The 21,886-nt window shown below is 26.6% G+C and overlaps 1 protein-coding gene across 1 annotated transcript in view; it reads left to right on the top strand.

Moving 5' to 3' along the window:
• Positions 1–760: 760 nt before the first annotated feature.
• Positions 761–21,886, top strand: part of LOC132928203 (lachesin-like) — a 146,382-nt gene continuing 125,256 nt past the window's right edge. The window contains exon 1 of the mRNA XM_060992736.1: positions 761–902. Coding sequence (XP_060848719.1) covers positions 809–902 — 94 coding nt within the window. The 5' untranslated portion in view covers positions 761–808. The remainder of the gene's footprint in view (positions 903–21,886) is intronic.

The raw sequence follows: 21,886 nt of genomic DNA, 5'->3' as shown, positions 1-21,886 counted from the left end.
ACTTTCTATTAATTGATTTACATTCCATAGACATAAACCAGGAAATATATTTTACAAGTTGAGATAAGATTAAAATATCAAATAGTTCGAAATTGTATCCTAAAAAAAATTTACGAAACCTGTATACAACAATAAAATAAAATAATAATGAATAAAAAATTACTTGAAATAATTTGCAATAAATTTGACTGGAAATTATATACGAGTTACAATTGACAGTGAATGTTTCAAAAATTTGCAAAGCCTATATAGGTACATATTACCAAAATAAAACTATAGTAAAATTAATTGAATTTTTAAGTTTATAAATAACTCAAAATTAGAAACTCATCATTTCTAAAAACCAATAACTTTAAGTATTTATGATAATATGACGTATATTATAAACTATTATGATATTAATGAGTATTTATTTATTTTTGTAAGACATTTTGAATAGAACAATATGGGAATACCCGTGTCTATCTATTTAAATGTGTAATAATAAATTATGTAAAATGTTTATATTTATTTTACCTGAAATAATACAAACTATCCACGGATTTCATTTTTTCTATATAACCGTATAACCTATTACCAAAGCTTTTGGATAAGAACCATACTTACCCATTGTAGCAATATTAACAACGATTTTGGTCATTCCGGTAATAACACGTATTTTCGGGAACATTTTATTTTTTAAACACGCATGCGGTTATTACGGCTATATCGGTGGTGTTATAAGTCAGGGGTGGCGGCGATGGTGGTGGTGGCGGTGGAATTTTAAGCGACACGCCGAGTTTGCAAGAGAGTCCCGCCGTTAGTAGTAATGTGGCGGCCGGCCGAATCACATGCCGCGTGCATTGCGTGCTGCTTCCTCGTCAGCCTTTTGCAGGCCGACGTATATGCGATTGATTCAACAGGTACGTCTCTAACATTGCTATTATAATGTTATGGTAACTTAGTTGATGCTTAGGGTGGATGAAAACAATTGGGAAAATTATCACTCTTTGAAAAATAATAATGATTAAGTTTCCTCGTATTTTGATTTCGGTGAAACTTTTTCATTTTCAAAATATTTTGTAGAATATAAGAAAACTGAATAACTATTTGAATTTATCTTATTTTGCCTTATAATTAAATTAGCTACATATTGTATTTAATTTAAGCTAAGGACATATTACGGTGTTTAATGACTAAGTAAAGTACCTACATAAATATATGATAAGTGTTAAGTACTTATATTATAATATTCAACCTGATGTGTAGGTAGGCACTTACATTAATGTATATTTTGTTATTTACAATAATTATTATACATTCGATAAGCATAATTTGTTTAAACAGTCTGTACTTATAATATGTATGGATTTCGCTTTTAAAGATTAATTATAAAATAAAACTATTTTATTTTCTAATTTCATCTGAAACACGAACAATTTATAATTTATTATTATTATATAAGATATGTGTTGAAAAGAATAAAAACATTTTATAAAAATAAAAGTTGTATTTTACGATTAAAAATATTTGTGTAGTTTTAAACTATTGGAATATTACCTAATCTTAATTGATATTTAAAAATAACTAACTAAATTAACAAATAATATAAGTGGAAAACAATTTACGACGGAGGTAAATAATATTTTGATTATCTATTCGTTCTGGATCGTAGTTACTATAAATAATGTATTAGAAAATATTTATACGATATATTGTATTATATTATTTATTTATATCATATATAATGATTGAAGTAGTTTTAATTTTTAATTGGATATCGAGAATTCGAGACACCATCCAATTTAACGAGTTAAACAATATTTTGTAAAACTCTAGTATATTGTATTTTGTATTTTGAAAATTCGTAATCTTATAATGAGGATCGATTCATCATTAACTTAGGATAATCTATATTAATTTTAATGGTTATAGGAATATTTTTAAAATGATTTTCGTTCTAATGTCAGTTAAATTTTGTATTTAGAATATTTGTAATTCATCGGGCTAGAGTCTAGCCGCTAGACTACATGTTAATTTTTAAAATTTTAATAATATATTTTGAAGAACTAATGACTTATCATGTATTATTGTATCAATATCAAAAAAAAAAAAAATTAATATAAATATTACGTTTTGTAGTTTAAGCATGTGTAAGTCATACAGACATAATATTTTAGTATTTAAATTTTTTAAGCTTTTAAAAATCAATCACGTACGTATTTAATCTAATAAATGAAAATGAAATAAGTGGAATTTAAAATTAATTTACAGTTATAAAACGAACAAATTTAAAATATATTTAATTAAATTAAAAATTAATTAATTATAAATAATATGTAGTATAGTAATAATATGTTACTCCATTTATTATAATTTGAATTATTGCAAAATTTAAACAATTTATTATTATTTTTTTTTTTTACTAGAGGGAGTTCATTCTTGCATTCATTATTTTTAATTATCAAACTTGGTTATTTAAAAAGAATAATATATTTTTATGGCAACCAGAGTATTTATAAATACCATTCAAAAAAATAAAGTTAAATTTTATTACAGTTGCAAAACTCGCGTTGAAATAGAGTATGTACCTAGGCTTTAAACCCGAGACAATTAATTAAAATAAATTTTGTTATCGTACGCTGTTTCGTTAACTAAGTAGAGTACCTAAGAAGTAACTTTCAATCGCAATAGAAAAATTGAAGTGGAAATCTGTTTAGTCGTTTGAAACGTACGCATTTATAGGTTTAGACGTTGATGATTTGTTTTTGATTTATTGTATTGAAGTATATGGTGGATCAATGTATGTAACAAATGGATACTCATAATGCATTTTTAATGTGACTATATATTAGGTACATCAATATACTATATTGCGTATCAAAAGTATGATAATATAAATGTTGAAAAATGCAATTTATGCACATTATTCAAAAGATTGAATGTCATCTGAGATGATTCAATCAAATTTGTTTTGTTGTTTGACCAGAAATCTGCACTAAAGTCTTTGAAAATGAATTACGATATTTTCTTAGAAATCGCCTTAAAAAATAAAATGACTGATTTATTTAGTTTGAACTATGTACTTATCCTAGAGTATAGTTTGTTTATCCAGTCACCCTTGTATTCAGATAACGCAATTTATCCTTACATTGGGGGTGTTTTGGACCGTAGTTTAGGGACTAAAAAAGCATTATTCAGACGTGATTGGAAGTCAAAGGCAAAGTATATGTTCAAGGGATAGACGATAAAATATATCGGTAATATTACTCAAAGAGTTTTTGAAAAGGTATTGATACGATACAGAATAATAATAAAAATAATATGACCAAGAAAAAATGGGAAGTAATTTAAATTTAAAAATCTACAAAGACTGTTTTACCATTTTCCGAGCCCTTAAAAATATATTTTGGTTTAAATGTCAAAATTAATATTATAGAAGTGTATAAACACAATAGATATAATTTTACAAAACATTTCGAAGTGTTATCAATGATGAGTGTACTGTATATCTGCCAAAATTGTTTTATAGTTTAAATATAAAAATAAATAATTTAAGTTCATTTATTATAATTTATATTTCTACTTATTGTTTATTTCTAAATGATTTGCTTTATATTATACAAGAATGTATAATATATTTATTTTGTGGTGAGATAATCGTATTTTTATGGCGCGCATACAACTAGAAAAAGTATAACTTCTGGTTGAGACCAATTACCATTTTATGAGTTTAACAATGTGTCTAGAAAGTTTTGAAAAACTTAATGTGTAGTTGTGATCACATTTGACGTCAATTTATTGTTGAACAATTAAAGATAACAAAAATCGCTTATCAGATATTCGGCATACACGAAAAATGTATTTTTGATCGTAATTCGTTGGTCTATTATATACTGAAATTAGTAAGGGTAAAGGCGAATTTAATTTTTCAGAACTTTTTTCCTACATAGCCATATAGGTAATATTTATTGTTCGTATACATTTCATATTCTATAATTGGCAATAATGAAAGTTGTCATAGTCTACTACAATGACAAAATTAATAAAATTTTGAAGAACAAAAACAACATTTTCTAAAAGCATAAAAATTTTTTATGAAAAAAAAAACGTAGGATATTAATAATTTCAATCCTTGACTGTTTAATTAATTTCACTCCCTTATACTTTCTCCTTTGTAATAAATCTTAGCGCGAATGTATGATTACACCTTCTATAAAATATGATATCGTATGAAAATAGTGCATAAGTACTTTTGAAATTCTAAATTCTATTAGATAATGTAATTTGTAGGAAATATAAATACGAAAAAATTGGCTACATTAAATGTAATGTTATAATATTGATATACTATTGAACTTTAGTATAAAACAAACAATCAGAAAGTATTATCGTTTGTACCTATTACCTACCTATATGTTAATATTTATTGGGTAAAATATTTAGACATGTATTTTATAATAAAGTTATTATTGTAGTTAATTACACAACTAGCTGGTGCATTATATTATGATGTTTTTAATCTTGTTTATACAAAATTGGTTTCTACATTATCTCGAAAAACAATTTATTTATACAACCAACATTTGAAAATAGTCATACGAGAGTAAAATTGCGTTGATCGTATGAAAAACTAATATTAAGTTCATAAATTAATTAAGTCAGTTTTGAAAATCTTTAATTTTAAACTAAAGCATTTTAATTTTTAATCATGAAAATTAAACAGTCATTTTTTAAGCTTCTTAAAGTAGTAAAGAATATATTGAGACGAAGAGACTTACATTACATTTTTTATAAATACTTTATATTTTTAGGTGGATTATTTAAAAAGTTATTAGTTAAAGATTTTATAAAAATGTTTTTACTATTAAGCTTTTACTGTTATTTTTCGAATTTTCTAATAACTTTTGGGAAAATTTTGAAAACCCGAAGATAAATTGCAAGAAGTTGTTTTCGTACGGAGAAACGATATTTTGTTAAATATCTATAAAACTTCAGCTGTATTTTGCAATACTATATAAAACTGAATTTAATCGTTTATACTTAGAAAGTAAAATTATTTTAATCTTAAAAAGTAGGTGTTGGTTGGAAATAATTACTCAACATTTGTATATTATTTTAAATATAATACAATTATTTGTTAACAACGAAGCTTATAACAATTAAATAGTATTTCCACTTTACGTATTTGTAAATTGTTGTTCGATATAAGATAAAGATAATGGATTCTTAAAACTTTGATATTGTGAAAAGTAAAAATAAAATTATTTATTTGTTTTGTAATAAGCACTTTATATATAATATTATGGTAATTCTTTGAATAAATCATAAACACTTATGAGGCCACTGCTACTCTTTGTACAAAAAAATAAATGTTTCTCACTATGTAATAAATAAAAATAATTTATTTTTAAACTATCAATTACTTATATATAGCTGTACGCGATTGCCATAGTTTAATTCGAAAAATGTATCTGGAGTCGCTTAGTATATGATTTTACAACTAGTGTAATACTTCACCATTACTGTGGTGTTCGTGTTTGGGCAGTGGTTTTTATTTTTTTACCATCCCTTATACGTATGGGATACGTCCTACTAACCCACTATATTTTAGAATAAAAGTTAAAATTACCACCCCCCATATTCTTGTTACCCTTTTTTGCTTGGAGGGTTGCTATACGTATCTTTCATCTTCGTCCTCGCCTACGGCTCTTCGTACACAACAGTTCTTGTACGTGTATAATTTTTGAAATGCTTTTGTTTAAGGGATAGTGAAAATCGGGTGTATTCTAGACATTATATTCATAAAGTGTTGTTTTCTGGCCCATAGTTGTTTTTTTTTCATACTTTATACTTCTCATAAAATTTATTAAATCGAAAAAGCTATACCGTTGTTGCTAACTATGTGTATGTTTTATGATATCTCACTTCTTATGAATAAACGGCAGGTTAAAAACTCGACCGGCCCTTAGGGAGATAAAGAGAACGATGATGATGATATTACATATTATATATTATATATATATATATATATATAACAACGAAATTCTGGCATATTTTTATGTGTCATTTGGTACACGAAAACAATAAAAATATTTTTTGTTAAAATTCTATAAGGCTTTTATTGTGTGATGTTAATTATTAATAGTGAAGTGAATGTTCATTCTAATTATAAAATTATATTATAAACCTATAAACAATGTTATATAGTTCTCCTAAATCTTCATTTATTATTATAAAATGTACATATTATATCGTTCATGTCAGTTGAGTAAAATAATCGTATTGTACTTAATACTATATATTCGACAATTCATAATATTCACACACATGATTTTTTTTGTTTAAATAATTATAAAATTTTAAATACAAAAATATGTATATCTATAGTTTATAAATAGTATATGTGTAGTGTATACATATACTAATGAACAATATGTTATAATAATAATAGTAATGCAAAAAAAAAAAATATGGACAACTTTAAAATAATTGTTTTAATAGATTTGTTTCTTAAGCATTTATCACATGGAAGTGATATAAGTATATAACCGATATGTGATATAATTAAACGTTATATTTATAATATTCTGTATTAATCAAGTTATTATACAATAGGTATGAACTACGAATTTTTAAATTCATTATTACCATTACATGCATCTTATTTATCTTTTTTATTAATTTAACTGAAATATAAGATTTAAATACGGCATTTTATTTTATTTAAATCTTTTTTTATTGCATTCAATTATGTATTAAAATTTAACAATTGTTTTTTCATTCTTGAAAAATAATACAAGTCTATAAAAGTAACGCGTTTCATAATTTAATAATAATAATTTTTTTTAAATGTATGTAGGTTTGTCGTTAAATATAACTAATGAATTAAAGATGACATGTTAAAAATATAATTAGTATAATAAATTGGTAATTTTTTATTTTATCTTATAATATAAGATTATTTATTTTACTATGAAATGTTTTTGGTTACAAGATTTATAGTAGAAAAAATGTTTTGATTATAAACTTTAAAATTTTTTCTAGTAGAAAAGTGAATCTAGTTTAAGGAGATCAAAATTAAAATTCCTAGTAATTTTCAAAATAATTGGGAATAACTAAACTAAATTGTGAATTTTTATACAAAACTAGTTTTTTGTGAAATCATTATTATTATTTTATTGTAGGTAATTCAAAAACAAATAATCGCGAGTGTTTAAAATTATCACTAATTTTTAATATTGAATTTATCTATAGTTTTTCCCTCTATTAATTCGATAAGAAAAATTTGACTCGATTAAAAAGGTTAAAAATTCAATACAAAGATACTCATAATTCATAAGTAATTAATACTGTTAAAATATATAAGCATAATTTGTTTTACAGACATTTCAATTATAAATTTAGAAAAAATGAGTTAAATATGTTATAAACATAATAAACTATTATAAAATTAAATATTATAATAATATAATAAATGTAATGTTTTTGGTAAAAATAAATTCAACTTAATGTATGCTATAATAGTGATATTAATAAAAGAAATGTTGTAATATAGGCGTAATACATGTGTATTTGAACAAATATAATCGATTTCGAAAAAGTGATGGCTGCGTTTATTATTATATATGTATAAAATATTTGTAATTATAAAAAAATCGGATTATAAATATATTTAGAAATCATATAATTTAATCATTTTCAGATATCTATTTAATAATATAGTCCATTATTATTTAGTAATATGCTTATCGGAACTCAAAAAGAATAATAAAAAAAAAGCTTAATTGAATCTCTGAGATGTTGTCCACCTCACTCCTAACAGCCGCGTTATTATACAGCTTATCGGAGATAGTCCTCTACTATTGGATAATATCTTCAAAATGAATCTTCGCACTTTATTGTTCGGACTGATTTACATTCGATTAAATCTTAATATACCGAAAGATTATGATAATTATTTACATGGCGTGGTTTATTTTGTCAATTTACGAAACGCCTAGACATTATACATTCCACGCTATTTCAACTATTAACATTACCAACTGCAGGTGTATTAATCGCCCGAGATGAATGTTATTTTTATGTTAAAAAAAATAAATTTATTTTAGTTAATTTGTTTTTATCTTTACGATTTTAACGATTTACTCACTTTCACAAAATATGTTAAATTAAGTAGGTATTTTGTATTCTGCAGCATTATAATACATATACCTATGCAAAGGTGCCGAAATTCAAATTACAGAATTTAAATTATTTTCTTCACATAATAACGTAGGTATATTGTACGTTTCTATAGTGTTTCAATCCCACCGAGTACTGAAAAATATATGCTTATGAAAATAGAAAAAAAAATAAAGTGTCCCGGAAAAAAAACTTTATGAAAAATGATTCGTGAAAAAGTTACGTATACGGTCACACATAAGCCGGGGAACCATCTTTTTTCTCTCCACTACTATTTGCTTATCACATGACGTCCTTTTTTATTTTTGTAGCACTTAAACCCTAAAAAAAAAAAACTTAAGCACACGTCCAAAGTGTAAATGTTGGCTATTTGTGTGGCACATCACGTCCGTATTAAAATATGTTGCTGGCAGAACTACTGGACTTAATATTGATGTGGACGTAGTGAAAAAAATAAATGAACTTAACAAAGCTCGGTATTTAATGTTTGGGTTTAGGAGGGTGGTTAAACAAACAAAGAAATCCAGAGAGTTGGTAACTAAAAAAAAAAAAAAAAATGTACGATTTCTTTCATACCAGTAGAATATATATTTTTAATAGTCATATTATACGTTCTTGTATAGTTATTTTACTAAAGATATATATGTCACAGACTCATAGTGTATTTAAAAAACCTATCTGAATACCGCAGAATAAATTAAAACTGTATTAGTTTAAAGTTATAATATTTATTATGCTCATAATGTTTATGGAATGAAAATATGAATAATATTAAATCATTCAGACAAATTACACAAAATTAAAAATTATAAGAAAAAAATGAAGGATAGTAATATATATATATATATATCAATCATATTATATAATTATTATTTCAATACAAAATGCTGATTAGTTACATTATATAATATTATCTGCAAGAAATACGTATAATATATTTTATTCCAAACATTGACTTAAAAATACATATTGTATACAATTATAAATGCATAATCAATTTAATAATAAATAATTTTCCCATTTAAAATGATCAATATTTCCTATAAAAAGAAATAATAACAATAATAATAAAAATATTAGGTACACTACCTATACGATTGAGTGTAATAACACGGTATATCTATAATAGTATGTGCCGTGCTTATTTATGAATGTTGTTAACTCTCAAACCCTTGACATTTGAGTGCTTTCAGACCAACTAAAATTATAATATCAAGCACTTACAGGAGTATAATAACGATATCTATTCATTGGGGATGATAATGTTTTGGACGTGTATATTATATTATGTTTTTTTCTACGACGATAATAAAAATATTTTGCATTTGTAAAATATATCGAATGTACGTAGGTACACTGTGGAGGGAAATAAAGAATGAATATTATTTTGCGTATTATTTTTCAACGTGTGTTGAATGTCAAATGTCGAGAAAAAGACAATACACTCGTACAGTATCATCTGCTCACGTTTCGCCGTATTGATGTCATTTAAATTTGATTTGTGTCATTTACACATGGTAACAATTAATGGGACGCTCCCCGAGAAAGTCGTGTTGATCATTATAATATGATACCGACACTTTAGTTATGAAACGATATAAATATGTTTTCCGAGTTTCAAAGTTAGTGCCAGTTAAAACCCAAAAACATTTTACTGCCATACACACATATATATATTCACAATATTATATAGGCAACGCCGTTGATTTTATATATAATACACAGACTTTAAGCGCACACCACAAGAAAGTCGGTCGTAGTAACAATACGTATTACTATATTAACGTATTTTCCCGCGTTTCAATTAGAATTGATGGTGGGCGATGCATGCACAGTGTTTTAGCGAACGGTACACCTATAATAATGATGATAATAATAATAATAATAATACGCCCGCTGACAAATTTCGGTTTCTAAATGTGCAGTCCGCACAGACCGCGTAATTAAATATTTCAATTTCGAGTTGTACCTGTAGACTTATGCACTTATATATATATATATGCATTACATTATTACGCGTCGGGCAAAACAACTGTTCGTGACAAATGACACAAACTTGTAGCAACGCGAGTCCGACCAGAGAGTTGCTTTTCGATAAAAAAACGACGGTAGCGACAAAGAAGAAAAACACGGAGAAGAAAAAGGACGAGAAGTATATAGAAGAATGCGCGAGGCGACGACTGCGCGACAGTACACATAGACTTAACCCCGCGCCGCTAGTCGTCGCGATGTTCATGCGCGTAATCGGAAATATATAGCGGGGCGGACCTTAACCCAAAACAGGAAGACGGAAAAAAAAAAACACGACGCTGTTCATTAAATCCCGCGAAACTGTAAACCCATTATAGAACATTATGTAAACGTTTTTGCGCTCGTCGACGACAATATGAGCCGAACGAAACGGCACGGCTATATCGCAGTATAATAATAATCGGATGTACCTACTGAATTTGTCTCAGATTTCCATTTTCCGCGTTATTGGATCCGATGAAAATGCCATGATATGGGCGCAGGTTCCGCAATAATCCATACGGACCTATACGCGCCTAACGACAGTGTGTGTGCCGAATGAAACTGCACGACCATATTATCGTAATAATCGTGTGCCTATCGCGATTTTGTCATGTTGCCGTTTTCCTGCGCGTTATATTGGATCTATTATTATAGCGGGTTCCATAAAATAATAATTCATACGAGCCATAATCTACCTGCCCGGATACTCGATGTGTGATAAATATTTATTTTTTTGAATACATTTTCACGGCTTTAATGATGGTGATCTATAGGATCTATAGGATTATAATTACCAGTTTAGTTTATAAGTATTCTTCTTTAATAACGAAATAAACATAATAGATAAAAATATTTTCTAATATTAATTCGTATAATGCCTTGGCAATGTATGCGCACTATTTTACCTTTAATTTGCTTTTGAATCTCGACAAAGATAATATTAAATAATGTTCTAGGGTCTAGACTAAAGAAATAGTGTGCGCTTAATTTACTCTTAGAGATCGAAATCAAATTGAAGACCTATAAGCAATGACATCGGCACATCGATGTATATATTGTATAATAACATCAAACGTAGTATATAGGTTGTAAAATCATCATAATTTATCGTGAAATACGTACGGACGATAATATATCGAAGTACACATTATAATTAAATTAATTTTTACTTTTACGTACAGTTTATCAACTGTGCAGTATACTCGTGTAGTACTTATCACCGACTGGTTTGTTACCTACTCTTTAGAGTATAAGTCATTCAAACCGTAGGAGTCTTAATAGAATGCATATAATAAAACTCAAGTAAAACCTCATCGTACGCTATTCAATTTTTCTCCGAGTCTTCGAATCTGTTGCCACATATATGTTTAGGTAGATATAAATAATATCTTCTTTTTTTTTTTATATAATATGTTATTCGACTGGGACTCATCGGTATATTATCATAATATATACTCGCATACACACGCGTAAATATATATTATGTACGCGCTTATGTATATTCATTTCTATGCGGATAAGTAAAAAAAAAAAAAAAAACACATAACCCCGGTATCCATAAGCATTTGGAGTTTGGAGTAGGTTGTATAGGTATTGGTCCGTATTATACATATATAATATTATACAATATCAACATAAATAAGTGTGTGTGTGTGCGCGTAACGTTATATGGGCACAAGCGCGGTGCTGAGGAAAAAATGGCTTTCCAATAATACAACTAGGTTTGTTTCCGTGCAAAAAGAATGTGAAGGAGAAAGAACGGCATACGCTCGTCCGGGAAATGTACATCCATAACCGCGAAAAACAGGTGTTTTTTATTATAGACGCTGTATCCAATACATTTAATGGAACGTAATAATATAATAACATAAACGTTTAGAGACGTGCCCCGTCGAGACGTTGGCAATGTCGTAATGTATTTTACGTCGTTTTTTGCGTTATTACAATAATATAAACATTACATATTATTATTACTATTATTATTATTTATTATAATATCTGATTCGGCGACCGAAAATAGAGCTCTAATAGAAGAGTCATTATGGCATAATCATCTGTTTCCATCGTGGCGTGGCTGAAGTCCTTTACACGGTTTTTGATCCTTGCTTGAGGGGAATCGTGTAAGCATCACTTCCCCTAATGCACACCATCGTTTATCTTCAAAGGGGTTTACATTGTTTTTACATTTGGATTAGCTACAACGGAGGTAGACGTGACGGCCGCGTCATATTTACGCACAATTTACGTACAATTATGCACTAATCCATCCGAATCATGTCCCTCGTTCTCGGGCCGACCCGAGTCCACTACACTGAATATTTCGTTTTCCTTAGTCTGCTATTCTAGGAATCCTCGTTCATCCTGTCTAGTTGCCACGATCGGTGACCGGCGATGTGGTGCAATAAAAAAGTGGGATGAGCAACGTGGATCGGCGACACCCGAGGTATTGCGTTAGTTCACCATCCAGTAGGGTCGATGTGTGGGTCTTAAACGGTATTGCATAAAAATAAAATTTGAAATGAGAGGTATCAGCGCAAACAGTGAATTTGTTACACTAAAATATGGAACAAATTGCACGTACTTATATCCAAATATCTAACACTCGTTAACTTGTATAGCCATATCCTACGGACTACTATTATCGTTGGCCATAGCGCTATCCAATTAAATTAGGTATTGCATCCACAAATACTTATACACTGTGATCGTAGTGACACTATATCTATTCAGTTACCTATCACCTATATGTACAACAGGGATAACTCTATTTTTATTTTTTGAGTTTTAGAATTATACGTGAAAATCATTCTAACCGGGTAGCGTAAATAATAAAATATTAAAAATCTGAAATATTGAGTTCCACGTCCGACGAAAATACTGTGATTACACATTACAGGGAAGTGTTGACACACAATTTTCCACCGGACTTATTTCTTACATCAGCACATGGTACCTACGTGTGCACGTGAGTCACCAAATCATTATAAACCACTTCAAACGGAGTATAGGAGTGGGTTAGTTGACCGACGAGTAATAAATGGATTTCAAGAACGTATATATGTCTGTCTAAGAGCAGAAACCGTTTGATGTGCAACTAAATTAATGCTCCAAGAGAATAAGATATTTTAATATTATATCTATCGGGTCACGAGGTGATGTGTGAGATCAGAATATAATCGCATAATCAATACTTGGCTCTACGATATAATAATATTATATTAGATCTCATTATTGCGGTCGTGTAAACATCGCGGAGTCACCGTCGTAGTAAAATGTCGCGAAAAGGATATCATAAATTTATTACAATACCTATAATTAGTTTTAAATGTCATCGATATTATTATCACCTATTGCAGTTAGTAGTTGTGAATACGATGTATGTAAATACAAATATAAATAAGATTGTCGTTCCGAGTAAAATAGAAACGATCTCATTAGTGCAACACAAAACTAATAATTATTATCCTGTGAATACGTTATATTATATATTAAGATATGATAATCGTCTCGATCATATAAATTTTTTTATTTCAACCAACATGAAGTGCGAACGGAATGCTTAAAATGCAGTATAGTTGCAGTCTTATCGTTCTATTCATATCTTCACAAGCCACACACGAATAACGTTTGATTTTAATTTATTAATATATTTATCAGTTTATTATATAGTGTTATATATTATGTTTTCATTATAGGTACCAGTATAATATATGAAATTAAAATTGCCAACTGGAAAAAAATTAAATCTGACATATTTTCGAAAATTTTAAGTTTATTTTCACGAATATTATTATTAACTGAATCTCAACACTGTATACTTATATAATAGATATGTTAGTGAATGTTTGGAAGTTCATATTTAAATAACAAGGAAATTCTAAAAATGGTTTCTTTTAAACATCCCATACGGCGTGGTATATTAATAATTATTCACTATTATATAACTTATAAACAACTAAAAATGTATTATATAACTTTCTGAAATGTAAACGTATAGAAGTCTGATCATCCATTATGATTTTCTATGTGAGTAAATGACTACGTCTGAATATCAAAGCACAACATCTCAAAGACACATTTTCGCTAGATTATATTGTGCATATCATACGGATAATCAATTTAACGAGCTACATGCATGTAATACGTATGCTAATCAGTCTTATTACAATTTGAAATAATTAGCTAAATAAACGTATAACTATTTATATCTTAGATATTTTCAATTAAATTAAAATTGATTTTATATCATGTTTTTATTGATATTTAAAAAAAATAATATAGCAATTAAATTAAGTTTATTTTCGGATTTTGCTATTATTAAGGAGCTATAATACTATTTACAAATCATAGTTTCCAAAATTATGTATCATAACTAAAAACTATTAAATATCCATATAACAAATATGTATTAAAAGAAACCATACAACAGTCATATTTTTTTCGAACAAAAACTTTTTTATCGCTTGTTTTCTGAAACATATATTTTTTACGTTAATACTCTTCCGAAACGTTAAACACTACAAATATAATTCAATATTTAAATATTGAATAAATTACTTTAGTTACTTCAACATGTATTCAAAAATCAAAACATTCCTGCATTCATTTTAATATAATTATGAGTTAAACTTTAAATTATTTGAACAATTTAATATTTATTAATTTATTAAAGTAAAGTACGAAAAAAATAAAATCTAGTATAGGGTATGATGAATCAATCAGATTGGTGTTTTATATATTATATATAATACTAAAGGAGTATTTTTTTTATGTATTTTATTCTTCAAATAATTTTGTTATAAAATTAAAGACAGAATAATGTTATACATGTTATACAACATGGTAAGCTACCTCTTTTATCCATGTTTTTTATGGGCTGAATGTATGTATTTTTTTTAAAATCTTATTAGTCAATGTAATCATAAATATCAAAAGAGAGATATAAGCGAGATTCTGGTTTGTTATGATATTGTTATTTATTAAATGTTATGAATTATGATTTATGACCATAATATTTTAGTTTTAGACTTTGGTTATTACATTTTAAGTTTAAATACTAGTTGAATGGATACGCACGCTACAACGCTACGTACATAACTATAACCTGCAATACCATTTGTTCAACTTATTTAGTAATATTGATTAATTCTTCGATATTTTAATTTTGAACACCCCCGTCTGTAGTCTGTTTATTTATTTTATTTTTTGGTTTTGTCTCTTACACTTAAAATATTTCACACTTATCAGATCTTACTTTTTGAGGATTCTCCGGGTAAATTATATTGTTATTTTATATGAATACACGTGTACATGCACCGTACGATTGTCGCGGTGTATCTAAAATTCGTAACCCCAAAAACAAAAGAGGTAGGTATCCTTTTTTTTACACATGTATTTGTAGATAATATTACAATATAACACCTCGTAATAAATCTTTTCACCGCCGACATTGTCCGAGTTTAATTCAATTATTCGGTCAAAACGGAGGTATATCCGGTCGATGTAACAACACAATAATAATTTCAGTATATGGGTACCTATATCGCTGTGTGCGCGGATGAAGGGCAAAAATGAAGTCTACATGTAGGTCGCGAAAGAGCTTAAAACCTGAACGATCGTATAGTGTGCTCGATGGCGGAGGGAAAAAACACAGGAAAAAGAACTTGTGGTGATTATTCTGTCATTAGTTTTTTTTTTTTCAACGCAACTATATAATATACCTCACCGTCAATGTACTAAAATCACGGTTTTTTTTTTTTTTATAATTTAAAACTCTACACGAGCTATCCTGCACTTGGTTACACGGATATCGTCGTATAATATGATATACTGCACGAAGCAAATTTTGGCATACAACGTACACCGAGAGGACCAGAGGACCGACGAACTTGGCACACGCGCAATCCCATTGCACCGGTGAATAATAAAAATTTAACTTCAACAAACATATTATTTTATTGTATGGGCGAATTTAGATTGTATTCGACACTGTCTAGACATACTTCTCAGATATTCTAATATATTATAGGTTTGGAGTGCGCAAACTCATATTTCAAAGAAAATTCGTTTTTAAGTTTTCAATTACAATAGACTACGTTAAATAATAATATAGACAGTATTATATTATATGCAGTGTACTCTCGATTATCCGGGTAATAGGGTGGCGTGGCATCAACTGGTAGGCGAATTCCGTGGATAGTCCGCTAAATTAAAATCGAAACGAAAATTCGATAATTATATAGTTAAATCTTTTTATGTTGTATAGTATTTAAAAATAAAATTAAATGTGAACACTTTTTATTTTTATTTAAAAATTATGACGTATAATATTTACGACATTTATTTTTCGACAAAAAAATCATTAACAAGGTTTTGGTTTTTTTGTTTGAAAACACTTATTTTTTTACTTGCGATTGAAATTGTCAGCAACGTTATGTGAAAGCAGTATGTGTATATGGTTCATTCCGTAGAAAACCACGGATAATCGAGAGTACACTGTACACCGTATAATAATTATTCCACGATTAAAATAATTTGGTCGCTAAAATATAATGGATGAATATGTAATTCTGTGTAGGTACGTGATATTATCGTTAAACGTATAATTATCCGAATCCATACCAGTATTTTGTATCCTTCTTATCTTGAAACAATATTAAGTATGGTTATTCGTTTATTGATTTTGTATTTCACTGTAACCACTAACCATAAATTGAAACGCTTAATTCTTGTCAACCGATTTTAACTTTCTTAATGGGCACTTTAAACAAGACTTTTTATTTTGATTATACTGGTGTTTACCATCATTGGGACAGTATTTTCGATGTGATACTTTTAAAATGCATTCAATAAGAAAATTAAAGACACACGGCGCGGCGTTCTAGATAAGCTATCTGGTTAGACTAACACCCGTTAGGATATGTTCAATTTCCTAGTACATCATAAAAATGTAGTAATTTTTTTGTATGTACCTATCTTAATATAATAATTGACAGTGGTCTTAATCTAGCTCAGCCAACTTTTTCAAGTCATAATATTGAAGCAAAGTATTGAATTCATGATACAGTACCGAAGCTAAGTGGATTGAATAAGTGTTTACTAAACATATTTTACTTATATTTTACTGATTTATTAAAGTAAAATTTAAATTATATTACTTAATCGAGATTTTAATCGATCGAGTTGTTGTAGTGTATTATATAGGACATTTTATTTTATTTATATAGGTATTTTATCCAGTTAAAGAAATTGATTTAAAGTTATATTAAATTTGAATAATTTAAATAGTTTTGAAAGTATTAATTAATACCTAAAACTAATGTTACATAATTATTATTTATTTTAGTCCATACTCACGATTCATTGGTATAAAACAATAATATTTTTCATAAAGTTCAGATATTTAAATAATATGTTCAAAATAAATTATTGGTGCACTTTTTGATTTAATAAAATAGTTGTGACCAATTTAACTTACATAATATTATTAATTTTGAATAACACTGTGAGTCCTTTTGGCATACATTTACAATTAATATAATATATTATATTATTTTACTATGTGTTTGTTTTTTTTAGTGTCAGTTTTTATTAGTCTAATATAAATCGCTCATTACCACAAATCAATTATCTGTAATCCAAAAATGTAAAATCAGTGACAAATATATTGTGCATTTATTTATATCTTCTGTAGAAACAGATTCTCTAAATACGTCAAAATTATGACATGAATCAAAATTCGATTTGCCGTTCTCATCAAAATTTTCATGAGTCGATATTGTTTCTAATATAAAAATAAAATGGCATGATTTAGATTTAAAATTTTACAACTATACATTGGTATTCCAAAACTTCTTTCCGATAAACTGGTAGACCGAAAGTTAATGGATAAACATTGAATAACTTCTTGGAGTTTCTAAGCTATCTATTGGAACTTGATATAAAGTTCCATTAGCTGTATACTCTTGGAGATTGGTCACTTATTAATAGTTACAATTTGTATTTGAAACAGCTACATCTTATACTAGATGTTCTAATTGTAGTGATTGTGATATTTTAGAACATACATTTTATCATAATATAATACACTTACATGGCTTGTAGTTATCATACTCTTCAAATTATTATTTTTGAAATGTATTCAAATTTCATAGGAACAAGATTCGCCCACCATAATATTGTAAGTAATTTATATCTTTTTATTTATAAGATTTAAAAATTAATTAAAAACTATTGGTTCCAAGCATTTTTTTCAATCTGTGAAAAGCTGGTAATATTATTCTTAGTAATGTGTGATAAAAAATATTAATATTTGGTCCAGAGAAAATTTATTTGAGATTGTTTTCTTTGGGAGACTACAAAGTGTATGACTAATATGAATAAACATAGCCTAAATACTCCAATTATTCATAGTTTAGAAGATGTTCCGTCGGATAGTACACAATTACGATAGCTGGAACCATATAGTTTAGTAAGCTGATGAATAGTAAAGGAATATATTACTTAATGATTATATTATTCAATTAACAATTTAAATTAAATATCGAAGATTAAAAACCTTGCAAATAATTTTAATATTTTGATTGGAAATGCCATATTGAAGCTTGGTATACTGCTTTAAATATTTTTCAAGTAACGATTTAACCTTTCTAAAAAAATGTTTATATACCATAATATCACTGTGCATCATAACACTAATAAATTTTTGATACTTGATTTAGATGTAGCTGACTTGTCTAATATTTTATTTTATATAAATACCTATGCATATAAATTATAATATATATATGCTAAATAACTTAATGTTCTAATAAAAGCTATGTGTATTGGTACCTATATCCTCTATTGTTATTGTTATTATTATTATGTATTACTTTAAGGTAGGTACACAAAAAAATAAAAATGCCTTGAAAAATCCTAAACTAACCTTTTAGTGTGTATCTACGTGTCTACCTTGATTTTATGAAATTAATAGTATAATATAAACTCTGAATGCAGCTACATTAATTATATTTAAATACTTAATACTTTAAGGTTTTTCCCCGAAAAAAAAATATATATACCAACTAACTATCAAAATAATTTAATAAATTTAAGTTCAAATATTTATAAGGTATGATGTGTACATAAGTACACTTAGATGACTTTCGGTTAGGTTTTATTTTATTAATTGAGTGAAAATCCGTGTAAAAGGAGTAATTTCGCGTTAAAAGCCTAGAGAACAAGACATGGTTGATAGTATAATGTATCTGTAGTTTAACAAAAATTACGGTTCACTGAAAAAGTTTACAGTTAATTACAAATTTAAAACACTAAATAATAATGATAATTGTTAGCGTAATGAGTATATGTTTATGTAATTACAGTTAATATACATATTAAAATAAATTGTTTCGTAGTTTAAAAAAATATAAGAGTGAAAAAGATTTTAAAAATGTTCAAAACAAAATTGTCAAATTAAGAGATTTAAGAATAATTTGAAATGTTAATTTTAAGATATTTAGTTTAATGAAATTAAATATCCTTGAAGTAATTTTTATAAAAACGTTGAATGTTTATTTATGCCTCATTACTTTGATTAATGAAAATCCACCATACTCCATATTCAGATTTCAGGTGGTTATAATTGTATACGTTTTTTTTATTATTATTATTAAATAGCCATTTGCCTTATGATTAAATTAGTATTTTAAATACAAATTTTTGTTAATAGCTTATTTATAGTATTGTTCGTTATTCAAAAAATTGGAATATTCTTAATTATTGTTTATAAGTTTAATATTGAAATTAAGTATATTTTTGTAATTATCGATACTTACAGTTTTGACTAATAAATTCTACTATAAAATAAATAAAAAAGGTACATTTTTATTGTTTAAGGTGACAAGTAAAAGTTATGATTTTGAATATTAAAAAATAAAATAATAATTGAACTTAAAAATTGGGCAGTGTAAAAAAAGATGTTTTTTTCTAGATAAATTCATAATTTTTTTATACGGTACTTATCTTTACAAACATAATTGCATGTGAAAATTCCCAGACTTGAAATAACAATATACATGTGTAATAAATAATATACTCGTATCTCATATATAATATAAATAATATTTTATATTATAAAATAATGGTGATATATAGGTTTAATCGTAAAAACTAATCACATCAATAAAAATATTTGATAATATGTAAGTGGAATAAATAATATTAAATGTTAGTTCTTCATTTTTTTTGTTGTATGATTACAGTCATATTGTGATTATTGTAAGAGCATAAAGTATGAAGTCATACACGTTTCGCGTATTCAATAACTTTTTCCTTCATTGAAATTTCTATGATTGTTTCATCTTTGTTGTATTATTTGATATTCTGATGGTCTTTATTAATTTAGTTTTAATTCGAATAGTTATTCAGAAATGCCTATAGGAAAATTACAACAATTTTCTTTAAATTTTTAATTTAGGTTAACCTCAACTATATTATTACACGTTAAAAATAATTATTTATTTATTTTTTGTTTTACTATAGTGGAACTAATCAATAACTTCAATTCAAACTTTATAATTGAGAAAATTTAATGAAAAAATAGTATTTATCTTAATATGTTCGATTTTGTTTATTTTCTTATTTCTTCGTTCAATTATTATCTCGCTAATTTAAAAAAAAAGGTCAATATACTCTTAATAGGTACATACTAGTATATTACATGCAGCTACTGTCAGATAGAAGTATCAAATAAATTAAGTCAAAATAAAGATATTATCACTAAAACAACGATAAAGTTTATTTTTTAATTAATACTAAAACTAATCTTAAATATAAATGTTTAAATTCTTTTTAAAATTATTATTTGGCCTTATTTGTTATTATTATTGTGAATTGATTTATATTATGTTTACCGATAACGATTCAAAATAGAAGAAGTCCACAGTGATACTTGTAAATGAGTAGAGAACAAAAAACAAATCTGGTTGTAGCACTCCTATTTATTTTGATAGACAATTAGTTATATGTTATTTCGGTAATAGTTTATTAAGCGATCTATCTATAATAATTTTTGATAGAAGTTTTATTTTTGTACGATAGGTTTTAGTCTGATAGGAGATAGGTGGAGTTTATTAAAGATACTTTGGTTGTTTCTCCAATTAAAAAAAAGTGATCTATTGATCAGTTTTTAAATATAAATGTAAACAACTCATTTCCCTACTATGACTGTATAATTAAAAGAAAATAATAGAAACATATTAGCTAAATTTTCAAAAAATAAATATTTTGATACCAAAGTTGAATAAATAAATAATTTTATAATGGTTTTATTCAAAATAAATTAGTCTGTGTTAAAAAATATAAAAATATGAGTATTTAATATAGATTCATATTATTCAATATTTAAAAACAAATGGTTAACAAAATATAAAGGTCTTTTTAAATTATGTATGGAATTATAGTTTATTGCATTGTATTAAAATACATTTTATAACCAGGTATTTAAGATGTACGCAAACTTTCTAAATTTAATTATTTTGATTATTGTTATGTATTGAGTATTGAAAACTTTACTAATATTGTGTTACATGAAATCAAGACAAGCTAAACCAAACTAATTAACAGAGTGTTAATAGTTCTTAGTTTTTATGTCAAGTTGGTTTTTTTTATAAGTGTGGTTTTTTCATAAATATCACGAGAATTTGGTTGTTGTTAAATGTCAGGTGTT

Source organism: Rhopalosiphum padi, chromosome 1 (genome assembly GCF_020882245.1).
Source record: "Rhopalosiphum padi isolate XX-2018 chromosome 1, ASM2088224v1, whole genome shotgun sequence".
Classification (NCBI taxonomy): domain Eukaryota; kingdom Metazoa; phylum Arthropoda; class Insecta; order Hemiptera; family Aphididae; genus Rhopalosiphum; species Rhopalosiphum padi.
Note: the sequence above shows the minus strand (reverse complement) of the source record. Positions and strands in the feature narration are given on the sequence as shown.